This window comes from Capricornis sumatraensis, chromosome 13, assembly GCF_032405125.1.
Source record: "Capricornis sumatraensis isolate serow.1 chromosome 13, serow.2, whole genome shotgun sequence".
Lineage (NCBI taxonomy): Eukaryota > Metazoa > Chordata > Mammalia > Artiodactyla > Bovidae > Capricornis > Capricornis sumatraensis.
The window spans coordinates 26,960,829-26,988,468 of record NC_091081.1 but is presented as its reverse complement, the minus strand read 5'-3'; the positions used below and the strand labels follow the sequence as shown (position 1 = coordinate 26,988,468).

The 27,640-nt window shown below is 39.6% G+C and overlaps 1 protein-coding gene across 1 annotated transcript in view; it reads left to right on the top strand.

Annotated features, from left to right (window-relative positions):
- The window catches only part of SLC16A10 (solute carrier family 16 member 10), a 110,414-nt gene that overhangs the window by 48,094 nt on the left and 34,680 nt on the right, over positions 1 to 27,640 (top strand). Inside the window, exons 2-3 of the mRNA XM_068985447.1 lie at positions 20,567 to 20,711; positions 26,657 to 27,119. Coding sequence (XP_068841548.1) covers positions 20,567 to 20,711; positions 26,657 to 27,119 — 608 coding nt within the window. The remainder of the gene's footprint in view (positions 1 to 20,566; positions 20,712 to 26,656; positions 27,120 to 27,640) is intronic.

Sequence of the window (27,640 nt, the reverse complement as noted above, 5' to 3'; positions counted from 1 at the left end):
TGGCCTAGAGAATTCATGGACTGTATAGTTATTGGGTCACAAAGAGTTGGACACAACTGAACGACTGTCACACACACACAATCTGAGGCAAATTAATTTCTCTGTTCCTTGGTTTCCTTAGGTAAAAGGGGGGGTCCTAATGATGCCTTCCTCATAGGGTTGCTATGAGGATTAAATGGATTAATAGTTGAAAAAAAACACTTAGAACTACCTGGCTTATAGTACATATCGTGTGCTTAGTTGCTTAGTTGTGTCTAACTTTTTGTGAGCCCCATGGACTGTAGCCTGCTGGGCTCCTCTGTCCATGGGGATTCTCCAGGCAAGAATACTGGAGTAGGTTGCCATGCCCTCCTCCAGGGGATCGTCCCAACCCAGGAATCGAACTGCGGTCTCCTGCATTGCAGGTGGATTCTTTACCAGCTGAGTACACATTATATAAGCATAAAGTGAAACAAATGCTTTTTTAAAAATAATTATTACCTAGTAAGATTTGGAATAAATAAATAAATGGGATACAGGAGGCAGGAGTGTCTTTCAGACAGGGAGATGTGTGATGTCAAGGAGCTGAGACTAGAATCTGGTCTTTGAACCCCTTGGTTGGTCATCTTATTCATCTGATGGTTTGGTTGTTTTTCCGATTCCTAGATCTTTCTTCCATCATTGACGAGTCAATCAATTTGATGTATTTGGTGAATGAATCCTCAGCAAGCTGGCCCTGAGCCAGCACTCTACTAACCAGCTCTGTGGCTTTTTAGAGAAGTAATCTTTGTGAGCTTTAGCTTTCCTTCCAGTGAAATGGAGCCCGTAGTCCTTGTCTGCCAGAGCTGTTGCAAGGCTTAAATGACATATGTATGAGGAAAGCGCTTGGCTCTGTGCCCGGCCTGTCACGGTGCTGCTTGGATGTTCTTTCCCTTGGTTTTCCTCCCAGCCCTTCTGATAGTATTGGAGTTGGTCTGTGTAGAAGGTCGCTCCGCTCCCTGGTTGCCTCAGCGAGTGACATCCTGGAGAGCTGTAGGTTTGGTTCAAATCCTCCAAAAGCTGAATTCATTTTTTATTTTTGCTTTTATTTCCAGTATTCTGGGAGGTGGATCATAGATGGGATCTAATTAAAATTAAAAGCTTCTGCACAACAAAGGAAACTATACGCAAGGTGAAAAGACAGCCTTCTGAATGGGAGAAAATAATAGCAAATGAAGCAACTGACAAACAACTAATCTCAAAAATATACAAACAACTCCTGCAGCTCAATTCCAGAAAAATAAACGACCCAATCAAAAAATGGGCCAAAGAACTAAATAGACATTTCTCCAAAGAAGACATACGGATGGCTAACAAACACATGAAAAGATGCTCAACATCACTCATTATCAGAGAAATGCAAATCAAGACCACAATGAGATACCATTTCACGCCAGTCAGAATGGCTGCGATCCAAAACTCTGCAAGCAATAAATGCTGGAGAGGGTGTGGAGAAAAGGGAACCCTCCTACACTGTTGGTGGGAATGCAAACTAGGACAGCCACTATGGAGAACAGTGTGGAGATTCCTTAAAAAATTGCAAATAGAACTGCCTTATGACTCAGCAATCCCACTGCTGGGCATACACACCGAGGAAACCAGAATAGAAAGAGACACATCCCAATGTGCATCGCAGCACTGTTTTTAATAGCCAGGACATGGAAACAACCTAGATGTCCATCAGCAGGTGAATGGATAAGAAAGCTGTGGTACATATACACAATGGAGTATTACTCAGCCATTAAAAAGAATACATTTGAATCAGTTCTAATGAGATGGATGAAACTGGAGCCGATTATACAGAGTGAAGTAAGCCAGAAAGAAAAACACCAAAACAGTATACTAACACATATATATGGAATTTAGAAAGATGGTAAGGATAACCCTGTATGCGAGACAGCGAAAGAGACACAGATGTATAGAGGGAGGGAGAGGGAGAGAGAGAGAGGGTGGGATGATTTGGGAGAATGGCATTGAAACATCATGTAAGAAACGAATTGCCAGTCTATGTTCGATACAGGATACAGGATGCTTGGGGCTGGTGCACGGGGATGATCCAGAGAGATGATATGGGGTGGGAGGTGGTAGGGGAAAAAAAAAAAGCTGAATTCACATGCAGACAAAGTGAACATAGTGACTCCACCCATTCTTTTTTCCCCCTTTGGCTGCGCTGCACAGTATATGGGTCTTAGTTCCCTGATCAGGGATCAAACCCTCACGCCCTGCAGTGGAAGCACCGAATCTCAACCACTGGACCGTCCAGGGAAGTTCACCATTCTTTATACTAAGTTTAGTTGGAGGATATATAGTGTTCATCAGTGTTGTGACCTTCTGAGATCCTTTCTTGTTTTCCTTTCCTCTTTCTTTTACTGTGAAATATAACCTATGTATAAGTGAAGGCCGCTCAGTCATGTCCGACTCTTTGTGACCCTCATTCACTGTACAGTCCATGGAATTCTCCAGGCCAGAATACTGGAGTGGGTAGCCTTTCCCTTCTCCAGGGGATCTTCCCAACCCAGGGATCAAACCCAGATCTCCCACACTGCAGGTGGATTCATTACCAGCTGAGCCACAAAGGAACCTGTGTACAGAAAAGAACAAAAGCCTGCCTGTATATTTTGAAAGATAATTATAAACACTCTTATGAAGAAACAGAATGTTGCCAACCCAGCCTGCTTCTAAAGTACAAATGGAGTCCTACGTACCGTATGTCTGAAAATGGTTAAGCTGTGCTCTGTACGTTGACAACCTTCATAGCAACAAAACTGGGAAATATATAAAGTTGTGGCTTTAGATAACTGAAAGCAAAATATCAAAGATAATTGAATTCAATCAATTCAGTTATCAGTTCAGTTATTATTTAAAGTGTTTTCTTTTGATAGACCTGTGATGTTTGGAGGAGTAATAAAGTAAAATAAAGACAGATGTTCAAAACTTACTGTGTAATTATTCTATAAAATTATTTACCATATTTCAGCAAAACCACTGTTATCAAGATATTTTGGTGTTCTAGTAACAAGGCCCAGTCTTATGATGATTTAAGGATTAAAAAATAATGTATTAAACTGTAGCCTTTGAATAATTTTCTACAAAGATGTAAATTAAAGTAAACGTAGGGGTGGTAGAGTGGTTGGGAGTCCGCCTGCTGATGCAGGGGACGTGGGTTCCATCCCTGGTTCGGGAAGAGTCCACGTTGCTGAGGAGCAGCTAAGCCCTTGTGCCACAACTACGGAACTCAGGTGCCGCAGCTGTTGAAGCCCAAGTGCCGAGAGTCTGTGCTCCACAGCAGGAGGGGCCGCCGCAGTGAGAAGCCCACACGCAGCAATGAAGAGTAGCTCCCGCTCACTGTGACCGGGGAGAGCCCTTGTGCAGCAACAAAGACCCAAGTGCAACCAAAGAGAGAAGCAAACGTGGGAATTCTCCAGTTGTTCAGTGGTTAGGACTCAGCACTTTTACTGCAGGGAGGACAGGTTCTGTCCCTGGTTGCAGAACTAAGATCCCACATACCTTACGGCGTGGCCAAAAAAATAAATAATAAATTTAAAAGTATAAACCAAAGTAGATACTGTATGATTCCAGTTATGTAAATAAGTCCACAAACTAATCTACCATGACAGAAAATGAATCAGTTTGTATGGGAAGTGACAGGAGGGAAGAATTACAGAGAGGCATGAAGAAACTTTTTGAGTGATAGAAATATTCATTGTCTTGATTGTGGAAGTGGTTGCATGAGCATATACATACCGGAGCTTCTCACTGAACACTTTATGTGCAATTTATTCTGTAACAGTTATGTATGTAAAAGTAAAAAATAAAACTTTTAAAAAATTGTATGATTTTTTTGTCCTAAATATTAAAAATTATTAAGACAAAGCAAGACAAAACAATTCAGTGAGGGATAGGATAGACTAATGGTGTTGGAACAACTGGACAGCCACATTAAGAATGAATATGAACTCTTTATCTCATACCGTATACACAAATTAATTAAAAATGGATTAAGGACTTAAAAAGCTGAAACTGTAAAACTATCAGAAGAACACATAGGCATAAATCTTCATGACCTTGGATAAGGCAGTGATTTCCTAGCTATGACATCAGAAGCACAGGCAGCAAAGGAAAAAATAAAATATATGTGCCCGTAGAACTTTGTACACAAATATTCACAGTAGTGCTGTTCATAATAACTGAAAAGAGGAAACAGTCTAGGTGTCTGTCAATCAATGAATGGATAAGTGACATGTATATTCATAAATGAAATATTAGTCACAAAAAGGAACAAAGTAATAACATATTCTACAAATTGGATGAACTTTGAAAACATTATACTAAATGAAAGAAGCTAGACAAAAATGGAAGCATGAATGGAGAAACAGACATAGAGAATAGACTTATGGACATCGGGAGAGGGGAGGAGAGAGTGAGATGTATGTTGAGAGTAACATGGAAACTTGCATTACCATATGTAAAATAGATAGCCAATGGGGATTTGCTGTATGGATCAGGAAACTCAAACAGGGATCTCTGTCAACCTAGAGGGGTGGGATGCGGAGGGAGATGGGAGGGAGGTTCAGAAGGGAGGGAATATATGTATACCCAAAGCCTTTGACTGTGTGGATCACAATAAACTGTGGAAAATTCTGAGAGAGATGGGAATACCAGACCACCTGACCTGCCTCTTGAGAAACCTGTATGTAGGTCAGGAAGCAACAGTTAGAATTGGACATGGAACAACAGACTGGTTCCAAATAGGAAAAGGAGTGTGTCAAGACTGTATATTGTCACCCTGCTTATTTAACTTCTGTGCAGAGTACATCATGAGAAATGCTGGGCTGGAAGAAGCACAAGCTGGAATCAAGATTGCTGGGAGAAATATCAATAACCTCAGATATGCAAATGACATCACCCTTATGGCAGAAACTGAAGAGGAACTTAGAAAGCCTCTTGATGAAAGTGAAAGAGGAGAGTGAAAAAGTTGGCTTAAAGCTCAACATTCAGAAAACGAAGATCATGGCATCTGGTGCCATCACTTCATGGGAAATAGATGGGGAAACAGTAGAAACAGTGTCAGACTTTATTTTTGGGGGCTCCAAAATCACTGCAGATGGTGATTGCAGCCATGAAATTAAAAGACGCTTACTCCTTGGAAGGAAAATTATGACCAACCTAGACAGCATATTCAAAAACAGAGACATTACTTTGCCAACAAAGGTCCGTCTAGTCAAGGCTATGGTTTTTCCAGTAGTCATGTATGGATGTGAGAGTTGAACTGTGAAGAAAGCTGAGCACTGAAGAACTGATGCTTTTGAACTGTGGTGTTGGGGAAGACTCTTGAGAGTCCCTTGGACTGTAAGGAGATCCAGCCAGTCTATCCTAAAGAAGATCAGTCCTGGGTGTTCATTGGAAGGACTAAAGCAGAAACTCCAGTACTTTAGCCATTTCATGTGAACAGTTGACTCTGATGCTGGAAGGGATTGGGGGCAGGAGGAGAAGGAGACAACAGAGGATGAGATGGCTGGATGGAATCACCGACTTGATGCACATGAGTTTGGGTGAACTCTGGGAGTTGGTGATGGACAGGGAGGCCTGGCATGATGTGATTCATGGGGTTGCAAAGAGTCGGACACGACTGAGCAACTGAACTGAACTGAATGGCTGGTTCAGGTTGAGGTTTGACAGAAAACAAGAAAATTCTGTAAAGCGATTATCCTTCAATTAAAAATTTTTTTAAAAAAGGAAACATGTTTTACATCCAGAATGTGTGTGTGCTAAGTTGCTTGAGTCATGTCTGACTCTGGGACCCTATGGACCATAGCCTACCAAGATCCTCTGTCCGTGGAATTCTCCAGGCAAGAATACTGGAGTGGATTGCCATGCCCTCCTCCAGGGGATTTTCCTGACCCAGGGATCCAACCTGCATCTCTTGTTTCCTGCATTGGCAGGCAGATCCTTTACCACTAGCGCCACCTGGTAATCCTTACGTCCAGAATGATGAAAAATTTCTCAGTCGTGTCTGACTCTTTGCAACCCCTTGGACTGTGGCCCTTCAGGCTCCTCTGTCCGTGGAATTCTCCAGGCAAGGATAATGGCATAGGCAATTCTATAAAGACAGAAAGCAGATTACTGGCCACCAGGGGCTCTGGGGAAGAAGGAATGGGAGTGACTACTAGTCGGTACAGGGTTTCTGTTTGGGGTGGGGAAAATGGTCTGTAATTGGATGATAATGGTTGCATAACTTTGTGAATATACTGAATACCACTGACTTTTATAAGAGATCTAATTTTATGGTGTGTGAATTATATCTCTTTTAAATTGTTACACGAGAGAAAAAAATCAAAAGGCAAAATACAGAATATCAAGAATTTTAATTTTGAAATACAGACTCTTCGTAGCTGAATTTGATTTATTTTTGAAATGTATTATATCTTAGTAAATAGTTTAATAAAATCAGAAGTGTTCTAGTGTTCAGTGTCTGTTAATTCCCTGCACAAGCAGTGTCATGTGTCATTCATATTACAGGTTCACCAATATGTGTACATATTCACCAGCAGTTAAAACCACCATGCTGGTCAGTACACCAGAGCCATGAATGGCACAGGAAGTGAACACGCAACACTGCTTTGGAGTAATGCTTCATTAGGAAAGAATCGATTGTGCTGGGTCTAAGAGGAAAGATTTGCTTTTCTCTTACCTCTTAGCTGAGTGCCTGCGCCTACTCTGCAGGCATCTGAGGCCGCTCTGGTGCCAGTCTGAGTTTGGCAGTGGCATAGCCACAGCTTACTTGATGACGTTTAGGTGAAATCTTGTTTTGCTTCCTGGACATAGGACGACGGGTGTGGAGATGTGCTTCTCTGAAGCCTGAGCGAGGAAGACTGTTCAGGGTTATGAGTCTCACTGTATCAGTGCCGTTTGATGGGGGGACCAGGGCAGGGGTCCCTCTTATGGGGCTCTAGCTCATCTCGTCGCACCCATGTTAGGCCCTACTTGGTTACCTGTCTACTTTTTCGCTCTTGTCCTTTCAATAGCTGTCTGATTTTGAAATTAAACCGAATGGTAGAGATAATTTTGATTTGGCTAAGACAATTCTTTCTCTCCTTTAGTGCTGTGAGGTATTACTTCACACCAGTCAGTATGGCCATCATCAAAAAGTCTGCAAAGAATAATTGCTGGAGAAGGTGTGGAGAAAAGGGAACCCTCCTACACTGTTGCTGGGAATGTAAATTAGTACAGCAACTAGGCAGAACAGTGTGGCTGTTCCTTGAAAAACTAAAAGCAGAGCTACTGTATGACCCTGCAGTCCTACTCCTGGTCATATATCTGGAGAAAACCATAATGTAATTAAGTTAGATTGTGAGCTTCTCCAGAGTGGGATAAGTTTTTATCAGCATCAAGTATGGTTCCTGGTGGTTTTTTTTTTTTTTTTCTCGAGGGTACAGTGTGTTTATCTTAAATACATTCAGTTCAGTTCAGTCGCTCAGTCGTGTCCAACTCTTTGCGACCCCGTGAATCACAGCACGCCAGGCCTCCCTGTTCATCACCATCTCCCGGAGTTCATACATAGTGTGAAATGATTACCACAAATAGGTTAACACATCTATCACCGCACATAGTTGCAATGTTTTTTGTGGTAAGCATTTTAGGATTTATGCTCATAGCAACTTCCAAGTGTACAATATAGTACTGTTAACTGATAGTTACCATGCTGTACATATACATTTACAGTATTACTCATTTGAGTCCTTTCTTTTTTTTTGGTTAGGCTAGCTAAAGTTTTGTCAATTGTGTTTATCTTTCCAAAGAACCAGATTTTAGTTTTGTTAATCTTTTATATTGCTTTCATATTCTTTCATTTCTTTGCTATTTAATTGTTTTAAAAATCAAAATATACAAGGTGTTAGTTTCTGGTGTACAGTGAAGTGATATATATATATATATATATATATATTCAAGCATATGTATTTCATACTGTTTTTCATTATGGTTTATTACAGGATATTGAATAAAATTCCCTGGGTTGTATAGTAGGACCTTATTATCTATTTTATGTACAGTAGTTTTTATCTGATAATCCCAAACTCCTAATTTATCCCTTCCCTACCCCATCTCCCCTTTTATAACCATGTTTGTTTTCTATGTCTGTGAGTGTTTCTGTTTTGTAAATACATTTGTTTGTATCATATTTTAGACTCCACACATAAGTGATATGGTATTTAATGTTTGTCTTCCTCTTTCTGACTGACTTCACTTAGTATGATAATCTCTGGGTCTATCCGTGTTGCTGCAAATGGCATTATTTCAGTTTTTATGGCTGAATAGTATTCCACTGTAAATACAGACACCACATCTTTTAAATTACACATCTGTCAGTGGACACTTAGGTTGCTTCCATGTCTTGGCTGTTGTAAATAGTGCTGTAGTGAACATTAGGGTGCATTTTCTAATTAGAGTTTTTGTTTTTCCAAATATATGCCAGGAGTGAGATTGCTGGATTACATGACAACTCTGTTTTTCATTTGTTAAGGAACCTCCATAATGTTCTGGTTGAGGACAGGAGGAGAACGGGGCGACAGAGGATGAGATGGTTGGATGGCATCATCACCGCGATGGACATGAGTTGGAGCAAACTCTGGGAGATAATGAGGGACAGGGAAGCCTGGTGTGCTTCAGTCCATGGGGTTGCAGAGAGTCGGATATGACTTAGCAACTAAACAGCAACAATACTGTTCTCTACCGTGGCTGCACCAATTTACATTCCCACCAACAGTGTAGGAGGGTTCCTTTCGCACAGGTGGATTTTTTTTTAATATTTATTTTGGATGCACCGGGTCTTTGTTACTGTGCGCCACGGGCTTTCTCTAGTTGTGGGGGCTACTCTTTGTCGTGGTGGGTGGGCTTCTCATTGTGGTGGCTTCTCTCGTGTGGAGCACAGGTTCAGCAGCTGCAGCATGTTTGCTGGCTCTACAGCACGTGCCCTTCCGTAGTTGCAGCATAGCGGCTCATTAGTTGTGGCTCCTGGGGCCCAGAGCATGCAGGCTTCAGTAGTTGCAGCTTACAGGCTCTACAGCGTGGGCTCAGAAGCTGTGGTGCGTGAGCGTAGTTGTTCCACAGCAGGTGGAATCTTCCCAGACCAGGGATTGAACCCGTGTACCCTGCACTGGCAGGCGGATTCTTACCCGCTGCGCACCAGGGAAGTCTGGTTGATGTTTTTTAATGAAGGACTTTGGGCATGTTTTCTTATTCCCTTTTCCACCTGGAATCTCACCAGAGTTGCATAAATAACCTTGACAAGTTGCTAAATATCTCTCATCTGTTTTTTCCCCATCTTTAAAATGAACATAATGCCTCACCGTGTTGCCTGAGAATCTGATGACAGTTTTATGCAGGCACTACCCATGGCTTAAGTGGCACTCTGTGTGTATGTGTTCTCCTTCCATCTTCCTCCTCCCCAGTCTACCCTCATCAGTGATTAAAAATTTCGCTGGCAGAGCAAACAGCTCTCTGCAGTTGGTGTTGCATATCGTGTTCTGTAAACGTCAGTTAAGCCGCTTGATGTTGTCATCCAGACGTTTATACTTTGGTCTTCCTGTTCTATGAATTACTGAGAGTGATGTGCTTAAATACACAACTGTGACTGTGGATTTGTCTAGTTCTCCCTTCAGTTCTGTCAGTTTTGTGTGTTCGTTTTTTATGACATCTATTTTTTTGTTGTTGTTGAAAACCTCCATATAGGTTTCTATTTTTTCCTTCCAGTTTATCCTGAAATGATGATCACAATTGAGTTTAGTGAACATCTACCATCTCATATAAATACAGGGTTTCTCTTATTTTTTTTTAAAGCAACATTATTGTGTAATTGACATGAAATAAGCTGTATTACATGAAATAAAGTAGGTAATTTGATGCGTTTTGTCGTATGTATACACCAGTGAGACACAACCACCACAGTCCAGATAATGAGCATGTCCGTCACACTCAGGCTTCTTTGTGTCTTTGACAGTCCCTCCCTCTGTACCCCTCTCCACAACGAGGTGAACACTGATACGCTTCCTGTCCTGTATGTTGACTTATAATTTTAGGAAATTTTTAATAAATGGAGTCGTGCTTTATATATCCCTTTTTTCCCTTTTTCCCACTGTGTGTGACTATTTTGGTATTCATCCATGTTGTATTTATCAGTAGTTCACTCCTGGTATTGTGCTGGGTAGTATTCCATTATGTGGGCATCTCAGGTGGAAATAGTGGTGAAGAACCCGCCGGCCAGTGCAGGAACCATGAGAGATGAGGGTTGATCCCTGGGTGGGGGAAGAGCCCCTGGAGGAGGGCGTGGCAGCCCACTCCAGTATTCTTGCCTGGAGAATCTCCATGGACAGAGGAGCCTGGGGGGCTACAGTCCGTGGAGTCGCAAAGAGTTGGACACCACTGAAGCAACCGAGCACATACGCCTGCACGTTCCATTATATGAGCATACCATGATTTGTTTATCCAGTCACTTTATTTCTGAATGTTTGGGCTCTTTGCAGTTTTTGACTTTTAGAAATAAGACAACCATAACCATCTGTACGTAAGTTTTGTATGGACATATGCTCTTGTTTCTCTTAGGTAAATACCTGGGAGTGGAATGGCTGGATCATATAATAGGGATTTATTTAGCTGAAAAAACATCCCTACTCAGTTTTCCAAAATGGTTGTCCAATTTTAAATTCCCAGTAGCAGTTTATGACATCCTTACATCCTAACATCCTTACCAACACTTGGTATGATTAGCCATTTTAGCCATTTGAATAGATGTGTGTAGTTTTTTCATTGTTGTAATTTATATTTTCCTCATGGCTAGTGATGTTGAGCATCGTTTCAAAAATGAATATTTTCCATTTGTATATCTTTTGTGAAGAGATTGTTCAAATCTTTTTAACCTAGTTTTAAATTGGGTTGCTTGGTTTTTTATTGAGTTTTGAGAATTCTTTGTATAATCTGGGTGCAGGGTTTGTTTTTTGTTTTTGGTAAGATAGATAACTTGCTAGTCTTTCCTCCCAGTTTATGGCTTACCTTTTCATTCTCTTAAAAGTGTCTTTCAAATAGTAATTCTTAATTTTGCTGAAGTGAAGTTTTTTCTAAGGATTATGTTTTTGATGTTGTGTCTAAGAAATCTTTGCCTAACCCAAGGTAACAACGATTTTCTCCTATGTTTTTTCCTAGAAGTTTTATACTTTTCAGTTTCAAATTTCATTTTTATGATTCATTTTGAGCTAAGTAAAAATATGGTATAAAGTAGAGATCAAATTTCCTTCTTGTGTTTCTTTTTTTTTCTTATTGGTGGCATATTTTATTTATTTATTATTTTTTTCCCGTCAAGATCTTACTGCCTCTTTTTTTTTTAAAATTTTTATTTTTACTTTATTTTACTTTACAATACTGTATTGGTTTTGCCATACATTGACATGAATCCACCACGGGTGTACATGCGATCCCAAACATGAACCCCCCTCTCCCCTCCCTCCCCATAACATCTCTCTGGGTCATCCCCGTGCACCAGCCCCAAGCATCCTGTATCCTGCATCGAACATAGACTGGCGATTCGTTTCTCACATGATAGTATACATGTTTCAATGCCATTCTCCCAAATCATCCCACCTTCTCTCTCTCCCTCAGAGTCCAAAAGTCTACTCTACACATCTGTGTCTCTTTTGCTATCTCGCATACAGGGTCATCATTGCCATCTTTCTAAATTCCATATATATGTGTTAGTATACTGTATTGGTGTTTTTCTTTCTGGCTTCCTTCACTCTGTATAATCAGCTCCAGTTTCATCCATCGCCTCAGAACTGATTCAAATGTATTCTTTTTAATGGCTGAGTAATACTCCATTGTGTATATGTACCACAGCTTTCTTATCCATTCACCTGCTGATGGACATCTAGGTTGTTTCCATGTCCTGGCTATTATAAACAGCGCTGTGATGAACACTGGGGTACATGTGTCTCTTTCTATTCTGGTTTCCTCCGTGTATATGCCCAGCATTGGGATTGCTGAGTCATAAGGCAGTTCTATTTGCAATTTTTTAAGGCATCTCCACACTATTCTCCATAGTGGCTGTCCTAGTTTGCATTCCCACCAACAGTGTAAGAGGGTTCCCTTTTCTCCACACCCTCTCCAGCATTTATTGCTTGCAGAGTTTTGGATCACAGCCATTCTGACTGGCGTGAAATGGTACCTCATTGTGGTCTTGATTTGCATTTCTCTGATAATGAGTGATGTTGAGCATCTTTTCATATGTTTGTTAGCCATCCGTATGTGTTCTTTGGAGAAATGTCTATTTAGTTCTTTGGCCCATTTTTTGATTGGGTCGTTTATTTTTCTGGAATTGAGCTGCATAAGTTGCTTGTATATTTTTGAGATTAGTTGTTCTGTTATATTGGGTGTATATAGGTTTGTCATTGTTATATCTTCCTGATGTGTTGAACCTTTCATCATTAGAATCCCTCTTTATTTCTAGTAAAACTACTTGCCTTGAAGTCTGTTTTGTCTGGTGTTAGTACAGCCATTCCAGTCTTCTTGGGGTTATTAATTCATGGCATATCTTTCCCCATCTTTTTTATTTCTAAGTTATTTTTGTATTTGTATTGAAACTGCATCTCTTTAAACAGGATATAAGTGATTCTTGATTTTTTTAATCCAGTTAGATAGTCTTTGCCATTTGCTTGGAGTCTTTATTTTTCCTTCATATCATTACTGATACGGTCATATTTAGGTCTGACATTTTGCTATTTGGTTTTATTTGTCTCATCTGCTTCTTGTTCTTCTGCCTTCCTTTACATTAATCAAGTAATTTTTAGTAATCAATTTTAATTTCTCTATTGGCTTTCAAGCTATATTTCTGCATTTTTTAAAAAGTGCCATCTTTAGGGATTACAACGTATATCTCAATGTATTTTAAGGTGATGGAATTGCTTCAGATAAAACGTAGGAATCTTGTGGTAGTGTGTTTTCATTTACTTCCATCTTCAGTGCTGTTATCATGTATCATATATATGTATCATAGATGTATCATAGATGTATTATAATACGTCTATCCCAGGTGGCTCAGTGGTAGAGAATCTGCCTGCCAGTGCAGAAGCTATGGGAGATGTGGGTTCCATCCCTGGGTCAGGATGATCCCCTGGAGGAGGAAATGGCAACCCACAATATTCTTGTATGGAAAATTCTGTGGACAGAGGAGCCTGGCGGGCTGCAGTTTGTGGAGTCACAGAGTCAGACACCTGAAGCAACTAAGCACTCCTGCACATACATTGTTATAATTTTTGCTTTAAATAGTCATATATCTTATAAAGAAATAGGAGAAAGCAGTGTGTTGTGTGTGTTTCTATGTTTCAGTCCTTTCTTTGGACCTAAGTTGTGGAACTTTCTTTAAGATTTCTTGTAGTGGAAATCTCCTAGATTTCCATTCTAAGATCTCTGAGACTTTGTTCATTCTCCTTCAGTATTTTCCTCTTTTCTTATATTAGGTAATTTTGGTCTTCAAATTCCCAGATTCTTTCTTACGTATGAGCGTATCATAATGCGTTTTTTTTCAGCTATTGTACTTTTCATCCCTAAAATTTCCATTTTCTTGTAGTTTACATTTCACTGTTGAGATTCCCTATCTCTTCACTCAGTAATTCAGCATTTTACTTTTAAAGTATTATCCATTAATATCAATACTTCTAACATAATTATAATAGACATTTTGTAGTTTTTGTTTTCTGAATTCAACATCTGAGTCCATTCAGAGTCCATTTATATTTATTAGCTGTTTCTTTGCATGTCTGGTAATTTCAGGTTGAATACTTGAACATTGTAGATAATATTTGAAACAACTCTGATTCCACTTTGTTTTTCCAAGTATGATTGAGTTTTTGTTCCTAGGAGGCAGTTACCTTGCCTGGACTCAAACTGCAGAGTCTCTCTGTCTGTGGTGTGTAGCAGCTGATGTCTCTGTTCAGTTCATGTAGTTTCCAATGGTTGCTTTTTTTTCTCCTCTCCAGCTGTTGCTTTTCTTTAGTCTGGCCCTTAATAGTCCACCCAGCGTCTGCATAGCTTGTTGATCTTCAAGAAGGCCCGCACACTGGTAATTTTTATTTCTTCCAGATTCAGCTTCTCCAGGTGTAGAAGGGAAAAGGAAGGGTCAGTCGCTTGTCTCTCAGACTCTTTGTGACGCTATGGACTGTAGCCCGCCAGGCTTCTCTGTCCATGGGATTTTCCAGGCAAGAATACTGGAGTGGGTTGTCATTTCCTTCTCTAGGGAATCTTCCCAAACCAAGGATTAAACCTGGCCTCCCACATTTCAGGCAGGTTCTTCTTGGTCTGAGCCACCAGGGAAGAAAACTCTCCTCCAACTTCTGTCTGTTTTAAAACATTTTCCATATTGTGTTTAAATAAGTTTTTTTCCCCCAACACAGTTATTATCTGTAAGAGGACTTACTTGACCACTTCACTCTGCTGCCACTAACAGAAGTTGATAGCAAATAACTTCAAAACCACTCCTAAGTGAAATATACCTACCAAATAACCTTTCAATTGGCAATAAAATGGTCAAATCAAGTACAATTTACTCATTTCTGAATTTTTGTTTGGTTGTCAGACAACACCACACTCCAAAAGTCATTGGAACTTTGTTAAATAATATTTAGATGTTTATTTGAGGCTATTAGACCAATGTTCTATTATAGAGCAAAGCTGTTGTGAAAAGGCCAAGATCAAGTGGAAATGGGGGTTGGAACTCTCAAAACAGGGTGAAAGAGTATTTATCAGCCTTCAGCTAACTACAGTAAGTCTTCCCTTTGGGTGTTTTCAATTGTAAACATTTTGTCCTTGTAGTCATTTATATCCACATAGTTAGAACATTTATTTTTGTGTTACTTAATATGCAGGAAACTGTTTAGTAAACCTAACCACTTCTTCCAAGTGATTTGCATTTTCATTTGGCCATGCTGAGAAATGAGGATTTGTTCTTAGTATGGAGTAGTGAACAAAGAGAGTCTGAGTGGGGAAACTGGAAAGCTGATTGTTACTTTTATATATATATATATGTGTGTGTGTGTGTGTGTGTGTGTGTGTGTGTGTATGTGTAGTTTATTGTTTTTTTAAATTTGTATTTAATTTGTACTTTTATGATCACCTTACTATAACTGCTAACAGTTACACAGGATTTGAATTGAATTTGTATTTATGCTAACCACATTGATTGTTAGTTTATAAAAAAGATTTTCCTACGTGGTCTTTTTTTTGGATGTTTCTCTCTGTTAACATCAAACACACACATTCAAATAAGAGTGTAGAAACACACTCTAAAGTCTGTCTTTCTTGTTTTTTTTTTTTAAGGGAAAATGGACTTTATGTAATAGCTAACTTGAATCCTATAGAAGTGCCAACAACCTCAAAATCAATTCATTACACACATAGGTATGCCACTCTGTAACAACAGTAAATATATAAAAGTACAATTCATTGAGAAGTACTGTTAATGCCAAGGAGGTCTACTATGAAGTCATTAGCATTTCAAAATATCTGAATTTTATTACTAACATCTACATCCATTTTAAAAACAGTATTGCAAATGAGAAGAAGATACAGCAGTATGTAACAAGCTTTGCTGATTAGGGATTCTAAGCTGGTACATTTTCAGGAGATTTTTAATCCCTTCTTTATTATATATTTTTTGAAATCTATATCTCTTAAGACATTTAGCTCATTGTATAGGGTGTTCTGTTTGGACCTCTATTTCCATATGTGTATTACTAGATGGAAATTATTGGAAGATAGAAAAATATTTTAGTTTTTTTAATATTCTCAGGAGCCTATGATCGTGCCGAGAACATACATAATAAACGCTTTTACTTGGAATGGAGAGAATGTTGTTATTCCATATTTTAGATAGTATCTCTTCCATTGGAAAATATTTGCTCTTCAACAGTATTAGGAAACCCTGTGTGGATGTTTGGTCAAATTATGTGGAAGGATTAGTGGTAGTTTGCATTTTTTAAACAAAATTTTACCATGCTGGATAGAGTGACTATGTCTTTCAGTTTCTCAGTTTCTATTATTAATAGTAACCATAGTCAGACTTGGAAGGGTCAGAAGAGAACAACAGGCTCTTTTATTTTATGGTGTATAGCATGATCCGTAAAACCTTGGATTCTTTGTTATGCCATGTTAAAATTTTACAAAAACAGTGCCAAGTAATAGATTCATTCAAGAATTAATATTTTTGGTCACATAATCTATGACAGAGGCAGGAATATACAATGGAAAAAAGATAGTCTCTTCAGTACATGGTACTGGGAAAACAGGACAGCTACATGTAAAAGAATGAAATTAAAACATTTCCGAATACCACACACAAAAATAAGCTCAAAATGGATTAAAGACCTAAATGTAAGATCAGACACTATAGAACTCTTAGAGAAGAACATAGAACACTCTTTGACAAGATCTTTCTTGATCTACCTCTCAGCATAATGAAAATAAAAGTAAAAATAAACAAGTGGGATCTAATTAAACTTAAAAGCTTTTGCATAGCAAAGGAAACCATAAACAAAACAATAAGACAGCCCTCAGAATGGGAGAAAATATTTCAAACAAAGCAACTGACAAGGGATTAATTTCCAAAATATGCAAACAGCTCATGTAGCTGAATATAAAAAAAAAACCCAATTAAAAAATGGGCAGAAGATCTAAATAGACATTCCTCCAAAGAAGACATATGGATAGCCAAAAAGTACGTGAAAAGATGCTCAACATCACTATTAGAGAAATGCAAATCAGAACTACAGTGAGGTATCACCTCACACCAGTCAGAATGGCCATCATCAAAAATCCACAAACAGTAAATGCTGGAGAGCATGTGTAGAAAAGGGAACTCTCCTACACTGTTGGTGGGAAGGTAAATTGGTACAACCACTATGGAGAACAGTATGTTGTATGGGAGTTCCTTAAAATAGAACTACCATATGACCCAACAATCATACTCCTGGGCATATACCCAGAGAAGACCATAATCTGAAGAGATATATGCACCCCAGTGTTCATTGCAGCCCTTCTTAGAATAGCCAGGGCATGGAAGCACCCTGAATGTCCATCAACAGAGAAATGGTTAAAGAAGATATGGTACCTATATACAGTGCAATGTTACTCAGCCATAAAAAGAACGAAATAATGTCATTTGCAGTGATGTGGATTTACCTACAGATTATTATCTTGAGTGAAGTAAGTCAGACCCAGAGAGACAAATACCATATGATATCACTTATATGTGGAATATAAAAGAAGGGTATAAATGAACTTATTTATGAAACAAATAGTCAGGGATGTAGAAAACAAACTTAGGATTACCAGGGGATGGGGGGATAAATTGGAAGATTGGGACTGACATATATACACTGCTGTATATAAAACAGATAACTAATAAGAATCTGCTGTATAGCACAGAGACCTCTCCTCAGTATTCTCTAATGGCCTATATGGGCAAAGAATCTTAAAAAAAAAAAGTGAATATATGTATAACGGATTCACTTTGCTGTATGTCCAAAACTAACACAACATTATAAGTCAGCTATACTCCAACAAAAAATTTCTAAAAAGAGAATTTCTTGAATTCTCTGGTAGTCCAGTGGTTAGGATTCCCCTGTTTCCATTGCAGGGGAACTAAGATCCCTCAAGCTGTGCAGTGCAGCCAAAAAAAAAAAAAAAAGATGTTGGGAATTTAGCTGAGGCATTAAGGTACAGAAGTGTGAAATTCAAAAGTGGGATAGTTCATGTTCAAGGATCAGTTAGAGGCTCTAAAACCCACAAGAAGGATATTTATGGGTCAAGGAAGAGCATTTTGTGAAGATTCTTTTATGAAATTATGCTGTGGCTTCCTTCCACCCCACCCCTCATGGGAAAAGTTGGGGTATACATCCTTTCACTTGATAACCTAGTGAGGGGAGCTTTAGAGGGACCACTTAGAGGTTTGAAGAATTCTCTTCAGTTAGGGGATACAGAGGACTGAGGTCTGAATCCCGTGAGAAATCCAGCAAGGAGAGAACTGCATCTAGCCAGCTGCTCCCACAGCAAGAGGAGGGCTCTGTGGAATTTGCCCACACCCCAGTGTTTGTCAGGGCAGAGGAAACATGAATATTTCCTGCAGAGCAGAGGCAGGCTGAATGGAGCAGAGAGGAGCTGTTTTGATCCCTGCCCAAATAAACCGTCTAGAAGGGCAACGAGGCTCCAACAGTGAGTCTTTTAAGTGACAGCCAGAAAGCCAGGAGGAGAGTGAACTGTCCTTGTCCGTGGAGCTGTAGCCAGAAGGAACTCTGAGGTGAGACTTGGAAGAACCCACAGAAGTGCATCTGAGGGAAAGCGTCCGCTTCGGACATCGCCGTTCAGGCCTTTTGGCAGGACCTGTGAAGCAGGAGTCTCCTTGCCTTGTCTCCGAGTTACCCCTCTGTCTCATGCTGGCCCGCTTTGCAGAGAGCAATAGCTAGGGAGGGGAAGAAGGGCCACGGAAAAGAGACAAAGCTGATCTTCCTCTCCTCCCGAGGAAAAAAGATTTGATTACCTAGTGAAGGTTAGTTTGTAACCTAAAGCACCTGAGGCCTTTCTGCTACTCAGCACTGGCTACAAGGTGGGCCTGCTGAAGTGCTCATGCAGTGGCGGGGGAACATTTTCTCCACGCTTACATTTTAAGACGATAGTCGAGACAAAAGTAAAGTTGTATTTGATTATATCCTGCACTTAGTGCTTGTTCAGTGGACATAAGATTCTGTAAAAATTTTTCACATTTGGTGTTATGGTTGACCAACACCTAGATAATGCGTAAAGACTTGTTTTTCTTCTTGAAACATGCCTTGACTTTTTTTGAACATTAGTGCAATATAAATATTTGCTCTTGAATTTCTTAATGTGATTTCCTGTTAAGTGTTGGTGTTTCATTTAATTGTCAAGTACCTTCATCCAAAAATAAAGGTTAGGATGCTGTTCTTCTAGTCTGACTAGACTGGTTTAGATTGTTTCATCAACATGATAGATGACTAAATTTTTTTTGAATGAGATTAAATGATTAAAAATCAGTAACATTTTTCTATAACATGGACTGAAAAAGTCACACTTCTCCTTGAGCGGGTACGTCCGGGGCTGTGGTTGTGCTGGTATCTGGCCCATCACCTCTTTCCTGAGCCTGTCCACTTCTAAATCCCTCCCACCAACACCTAAGCTAAGCCTGCATTGTTTGTACAGTCTCTTCATTGTGTTTTTGTCTCCTTTCTGGTAAGGGAAGAAAGGAAAGAAATTGTGGCTGATAAAATATACATAAATAACTTAAAATGTAAGAAGGCAAAAAGTTAAATGAAATTGTTAGACTGGTGAAGCTCCATTTGGATACCATTATTAGCAAATAGTCATTTGTACAGGGTCTGTCTGGATTTAACTTCCTTTGCTAAGGAAATAGAGCGGTTTACTAGAAGACTGTCAGAGCTGGGTGGAATGCTGGAGATCATTTCATTTTGTAAGACAACTTGTTGTTAAAACTCTGCATTGTTAAGCACTCTGTGCTAGATGTGGAGGTTTAGACACGTTTTCTCTAATCTTTAATAATTCTGGAAAGATCTGTGTTCCATCCTCTCTCAAGGTGAGAAAACAGACTCAGAGGAAATGATTTGCCCAAGAATTTGTTGGATCGTTCCAGAGCTGGGGACTTGAGGGATTTGTTTGTTTTATAGCTCATGTTCACTCAGGGCTCCCTAGGTTCATTATAGTTTTTAAGAATTTACAGACTCGGTGTCTTACAAGATCACTCATTTCTTTGGCACAAATTTGTGATCATTTGTACTCTGTGTGTCTCTCTTTTGCTTTCCTTTTGTTTTTGTCTTTACAGTATCAGGACAGGAAATTATGACCTGATTCTTAAATCTTTTCTATTGTGAATGATAACATACTTTCAAAAAAGAAGATAAACTGTGTGTATGGCTTTATGAATAGAGTGAATATACAGTAACTTATCTAGGTCAACAAATTGCCTGTGTGGATTTGATTCCTTTAACGAAAGCACAAAGCCCAGACTCTAGGCAGATGTTTGATTCTTAACTACTGTGTCCATATAACTCCTTTTCTTCAAGCTTCACCACTGTTTAGTTCGGTGGTCGTTTCTTTGCAGTTTGATCACCTGGGCATGGGTTCCTAAATATATTTCAATTTTTTCAGACAGGTTTCTTTCCACAGATTAGAAGTTGCTTAAAACCATAGTTACCAGGACAGAGATTAGGTCCCAGGAGAATGTTTGATTTATTTAAGGATACAAACTTTTCTCAGAAGTTCCACTGAACACAAATAATTGCTTTGCTAATTATAATGAGTACTTGCCAATTCTTTGATCTATGATTCAGATTTGTTACTTATTCTAACTTCCTCCCATTCATCAATCTGAGTAGTATCTTTCCTGCACTGGTACTTTTCTCAATATGTCTTACATTCTGTGAGATAAGAACAACTAGAATTCCGCGTGTCATAATGTCCCCCATCTCCCCCTCTCTTGCAGCATGGGTTAGTTCTCTCTCCATGGGGATGATTTTCTTCTGCTGCCCGATTGTCAGTGTCTTCACAGACATATTCGGTTGTCGGAAAACAGCTGTCGTGGGTGCTGCTGTTGGATTTGTTGGACTCTTATCAAGTTCTTTTGTAAGGTAAGGACTTGGTTTCTTCATGTTTTCAAAATCTGTGAGCTATCTTCTAGATTTCCTTTCAGAAACTTTGCTGTTTACAAGGGAAAAAAGTCCTTTTCAAGTGCTTAAAACTTGAAGCATGTCACTTATGCAACTGTCCGCAGCAGCAAATCAGAGCTTGTAAATTTGAATGCTTTTGCTTGCAGTGCCTCAGAGTGAGATGCCAAGTCAGGGTACATGTGTTCCCTGGAGCCAAAAAAAAAAAAAATTTCTCCTTTTGTTTTTTTCCATTCACAGAAAAATCCCAAAGACTCAAATTCTAGCAGTAAAGTTGTCTAAAGCAATGGCCTTAATTTAAGATCAACTCATTCTGAGTTCCAAAGCGTACAAGAGATAATATTTTGAAGTGGTTGTTCATAGGCTTGATGTGAAATATTTTTATTAATGAGATCTAGACTTTGCTGTTTATTTCAACCCAGGTAGAGAATTCCTACCTGCACTGTTTTTGGGGGTGGGGGTGGGGAGGGGGAAAGAACAGTGCTGAAATTTAAAAAGATCATGACAAAATGAAGTGATCAAATGCAGCTTAAAATAAAGCTTCCTATCAAAACATTGTTCCCTGTGTCTGTTAGAAGCCCTGCAGAGGAGCTAACTGCAGATAGCTGGGAGGCACCGTAACCGTGGAAGCACCTCTCCCTCCAGCTCCTGTTTTACCTGCAAATCCTCTTTCATTGTCAGGATAATCCCCAGATAGAGAAACCCTGGTTTAATGGGTAGCTCTGGCTAACAGGCTGCACTTAACAGGAAAACCCTTAGATGATTTCCATCCTCTGTCTACTTTTGTGGTTTATCTTCATTTCCTGTCCCTTTCTCTTCCTTAGCTATCTTCGAGCTCTAGTTGAAAAGCATTATTGTAGTTAACTAGGAAAAAAAAAAACATCAAACTTACATTGCTTGCCCTGTTTATTTTTTTCTATTTTTTTTAAATTTAAAATTAAAAAATGTTTTTTTTGCAATGTTGTGTTGGTTTATGCTACACAACAGTGCAGAACAGCCGTAATTATACTTAGATCCCCTCCCTCTCTAGCCTCCCTACCCCCCCACCCCCATCCCATCCCTCCAGGTCATCACAGAGCGCAAGACTGGGTTCCCTGCGGTACACAGCAACTTCTCCCCAGCTGTCCATCTCACACCTAGTAGTTTCTGTCTGCTAATGCTACTTTCTCCACTCATCCCAACCTGTCCCTCCCCACTGTGCCCACAAGTCCATTCTCTACATTTGTGTCTCCATTCCTTGCCTGAAAATAGCTTCATCAATATCATTTTTCTAGATTCCATATATATGGTTAGTATACTTTGTTTTTCTCTCTCTGACCTCCTTCACTCTGTATAACTCTAGGTTCATCTACCTCAGTCAGTCAGTTCAGTTGCTCAGTGATGTCTGACTCTTTGCGACCCCATGAACCGCAGCACGCCAGGCCTCCTTGTCCATCACCAACTCCTGGAGTTCACTCAGACTCACGTCCATTAAGTCAGTGATGCCATCCAACCATCTCATCCTCTGTCGTCCCCTTCTCCTCCTATCCTCAACCTTTCCCCATTAGAACTGACTTAAATTCGTTCCTTTTTATGGCTGAGTGACTGCAGCCATGAAATTAAAAGACGCTTACTCCTTGGAAGGAGAGTTGTGACCAACCTAGATAGCATATTGAAAAGCAGAGACATCACTTTGCCAACAAAGGTTCGTCTAGTCAAGGCTATGGTTTTTCCAGTGGTCATCTATGGATGTGAGAGTTGGACTGTGAAGAAAGCTGAGCGCCGAAGAATTGATGCTTTTGAAGTGTGGTGTTGGAGAAGACTCAAGAGTCCCTTGGACTGCAAGGAGATCCAACCAGTCCATTCTGAAGGAGATCAGCCCTGGGTGTTCTTTGGAAGGAATGATGCTGAAGTTGAAACTCCAGTACTTTAGCCACCTCATGCAAAGAGTTGACTCATTGGAAAAGACTCTGATGCTGGGAGGGATTGGGGGCAGGAGGAGAAGGGGACGACAGAGGATGAGATGGCTGGATGGCATCACCAACTCAATGGACGTGAGTTTGAGTGAACTCCGGGAGGCCTGGCGTGCTGCGATTCATGGGGTCGCAAAGAGTCGGACACAACTGGGTGACTGAACTGAACTGAACTGAACATTCCATTGTGTGTATGTAGCACGTCTTCCTTATCCACTCATCTGTCAGTGGACGTCTAGGTTGCTTCCCTGTCCTGGCTACTGTAAACAGTGCTGCCATCAACATTGGGGTACACGTGTTGTTTTTGATTATGATTTTCTCAGGGTATATGCCCAGTAGTGGAGTTGCTAGGTCATATGGTAGATTTATTCCTAGTTTTTTCATATTGTTCTCGCTAATGGCTGTATAAGTTTACATTCCCTCCAACAGTATAGGAGGGTTCCCTTTCCTCCACATCCTCTACAGCATTTATTGTTGGTAGATTTTTCTGGTGCTGGCCATCCTGACTGCTGTGAGGAGATACCTCATAGTAGTTTTAGTTTGCATTTCTCTGTTAATTAATGATCTTGAGCATCTTTTCATGTGTTCACTGGCCATTGCCCTGTTCATTTGTTTATTTATTATTTCTTTAATCTTTATTTTGGCCACACCACACAGCGTGAGGAGGCTTAGCTTCCCAACCAGGGATTGAACCCAGGCCCCTATGTGAAAACTCGGAGTCCTTAGTCACTGGACCACCAGGGACGTCCCACCCTGTTTATTTTTAAATATTCAGAATCAACAGAATCCTTGGTTTACTGATTTTACCCTCACTCTCCCCACACATACCCCTTCCTCAACTCTAAAGTGAGCCTCTTTCTTTCACCTTAGACATTTTATTTGGATTCTAAACAATTATTTTTATTCCTCTTTAGAAGATAAATATTCCATCTTTAAAGTTGCCTTCGTTCTTGTCTTCTAAAGTTTTTTTCTGTTTTTTATTTTTTATTTTTATTTTTCAAAAGGCAAAACCCAACAGTTTTTTATTTCAGGATATCCAAGTTCCCCTTGCATACAAAAAAAACAGAAAAAGTTTATCTGGTGGTCACTACATGAATCTTGAAACCAAATTCCTGATTGATGATACTGATACAAGATGGTAGTTATTAATTAATCCATGCCAGCCCACAACAAACTAATTTAACATTGGTAAAAATGACCATATATACATAAATGAGTCTCTATTAGTACTGACACCGCCTTCTCATTCCTTATAGAATCTAAAGTTGTTTTTTAAAGAAATAAAAAACCAGTTTTTTGGGGGGATAAGGTTCTACTGAGGTGATCCTGTGAGATCGTTTGCTTTCGGTTCTTCTTTATCTCTAACACAATATTGTGCTCTTACTGCCTCATGAGATCCCTGCACGGTCCGGAAGCCTCATATGCCCATTGTCAGTCAGTGACCTTAGCATGTGCTGGAGTATTATTAACACTCCGGCTTTGGTGGAGAGAGAAACTAAGAGATAAAAAACTCATGGAACTTATTACCTAGTTTAGTAGACAAAATTCATATACACAGACCAACTTACAGCAAGCAGTGTTTCTCAAACTTTTTTGACCACTGAGAAATAAAAATTATAAAATGTATTTTACGTGGTGACCTAGTTCTTTTTCTCTCTCTTCCTCCCCCATCCCCACCCCTGACTAAAACAAACTGTCTTGAAGGGATCTTTACCTTACTCCATATAATGCTCTCAAATCTTCTGTTCAGCTTCATTATTTAACCCACTGATCAAAGCTGCTGTACTTTGAGAGCATGCAGAGGAACAAGGGGAGATGCGGTAGAAATTCCAAGTGTTGGACAGTGGACTGACCTTCTTTTCCTCTAGTTCAAATTCCGCCTTCTTAGGGAAGCCTTCTCTAGCAGTTCCAGATGGCTGCATCAGTGTCTCTTCTTTGAATACTTTTCCCACACATACTTGGTATCTTACTGATTTGCACGGCACTTACTCAGTTGTCAAACTTCAACAGTTTGAACCATCTGTTACTAAAGTGAAAATCAGAAGTGAGGAAGGATCCAGCAGCAGTGAAAATGCCATCACAAAGCTGATGTATTTTACTCTGCAGGAGAGATACCAAGGCTAATCTTAACAAGCACTCCGTATTTAAATGGTGTGCAAAAGAATGTCTCGATTTATGTCCGTGGCTCTCTGGTTTTCCAACTGACAGCTTTACAATAATGTAGTGTAACTATAGATATTGTCGTTGTTTATGACAATACTGTGCTGTCATTACTATTTTTAACATACACTTTGAAGAAGGCAGAGAAAACTGTATTTAGATTTTTCCTTTAAAATTGTTAAGTAAAAGTAAATTGGTACCTTAAGAAATTTGTTGCAGTTATCTGGAAAAATACTTATCTGAAAAAACTGATGCAGAATGAGTGAAATATTATTTATATTGTGTTTTACATTCTTGTTATTTCAGGTAGGTGTCTTGTTTCACTAAGCAGACGAGAAGTAGGGCATAGCCACACTTAAAATATTTTTTTCACCAAGTATCTGGAACATAGTAGCTGTTAAATATGTTTATTGAATAAGAGTGGGGTTTTGGTAAAGAGTGATCAGAGTTAGATAAGATTAATTTAGGAGAATTAGGGACTGGCTCTTGAGCCTGATTTGAAGATGGTTTTTATGTAGATTAATAGGCGGGGAAAGGGCATCTCAGAGTGAGGGGACTGCCAGCCTGCCTTAATTTTATCAGATTCTAGAGTTCCTTGTGATTACCTCAGCATATTGCTAGGCTACAATTATTGTTTAAAATTTAATTATTAACCAACTTTATCTATCTTAGTTTTTTATAAAGAGCTTGCCTTTACTACTGATACACAGCCTTCTGAATTTTCAAAAGAAAAAAACTTCAGCATTCTTTTACTCCTTAATTGTTTCAAAGAATGTAATGCTATGTTTCTTTAATTTCTTTTTTTAAAAATTTCCTCCGCTCTGCAGCCTCCTCTTGCTTTAGCCCTCTCTTTTCTTTTGTTCATTTTCTTTTTGTTGTTGTTGTTGTTGCACTGTGCAGCTTGTGGGATCTTAGTTCCCTGACCAGGGATCGAACCCAGGCCCTTGGTAGTGAGAGTGCTGAGTCCTGACCACTGGACTGCCAGGGAATTCCTTTACTTTCATCAGAAGTGTGTAATTAAGTTATTTGGTTAAATATAGAATTCTCAACCTTTGATTATTTTTGTCGAGACCTGCCTGGCCTGAAAGCTTACAGACTGGGATCAGTAGTGAATGCACCTCGTTTAGTAGTCCTGCAGTCAGGCTATGATTTCTCATTATCTTGCACAACTCTGAGAACAGTGCAGCGCAGGGCGAAGGTTGGTCTGCATCCCTTAGGCCAGCAAAATGCAGCAGACACACAACTGCTTGTCCGTGCAAACATTCCTCGCATAAGCCTGGGGAGAAAATATCAAACGTAGCCTTCTCTTTGAGTAGATTGCTGATTAATAAGTCCCTGGGAAAATTCCATGAAGGAAAAGAGTTTTCATAGTTAAATTCTACTTTTTTAAAAGCTTTTATTGAGACTAGGTTTTTTTTTTGGTAGTTTAATCATTGTCAGTGTCACTGAGGCCCTTCCTGGCACCACTGTTTATGTCTGAGTTGGAGAGCATCACAGTTTTTACCCAGTGCTGCATGGTTCACCTGAAGGTCGATAGAAAGAGGAGGAGGGATCAAATCACTGAGGACCTTATTGATCATTTTTCACATATTAAGGCATTTTTTATTATCTATTCAGATGAAATTAAAATATTGTAGTGTTGTATTCTTATTAAGATTTTAACTTCTTTTTGGTTAATTTTTATTTGTAGAAAATATGTTGATTAACTGAAACCCCCTTTGACCGTAAGGCTTTATTCTTCCAAGCACGTGATGAAAGTACTGAAAGCTGCTCTGCGTCTTTCTCGTCTTCGCACAGCTCCATCGAGCCTCTGTACCTGACCTACGGGATCGTGTTTGCCTGTGGTTGCTCCTTCGCCTACCAGCCTTCCTTGGTCATTTTGGGACACTATTTCAAGAAGCGCCTTGGACTGGTGAACGGCATCGTCACCGCTGGCAGCAGCATCTTCACGATTTTGCTGCCTTTCCTTTTGAGGGTTCTGACCGACAGCGTGGGCCTCTTCCACACCCTCCGGGTCCTCTGCATCTTCGTGTTTGTCCTCTTTCTGGCTGGCTTCACTTACCGACCTCTTGCTTCCAGTGCCAAAGATAAAGACAGTACAACCAAAGGAGGCAACCGACTCTCCCTCTTTTCCAGGAGAAAGTTCAGTCCTCCAAAAAAAATTTTCAATTTTGCCATCTTCAAGGTGACAGCGTACGCAGTGTGGGCCGTTGGAATACCACTTGCACTTTTTGGGTACTTTGTGCCTTATGTTCACTTGGTGAGTACGCCTCTCTGGCTTTGCTGGTAACGGATATTATTATTTCATACAGAAAAGCTTCTCAGAAGGGCAGGAGAGCTCAGATTGAAGTTGGCCTTAAATGTTATCCTGGTTGTAATTCAGGGACCCTTGCAAGTCCAGGTCTCCTAAGACAAGGTCAGCACAGTCATCCGATCATTACATAGAGAATATGTTTCATGGTATGCTTTGGTATTTAACAGATCGCCAAACCAACTTTGTTTTTTTTTTAAAGAACACTAAAATATTGGAACAAATGTCATCTATACAAAAAAGTTGACAGGTCACTTTTTGTTCAAATGGCTTATTAATCATAATCAGGGACAAAGATGGTGCAATGATTTTGTCAACACCAATAAATTATTTTTCAACAAAGGGGTGCAAAAATTAGGTAAATAGTAAAAGCCAGTGACTTTGACACAAAGAAGCACTTTGTCTACTTGTGAGATACTTCTGAGAAAATGGGAATTCCGTTTGCAGGATTATTTGAGAAATGTTAGCAA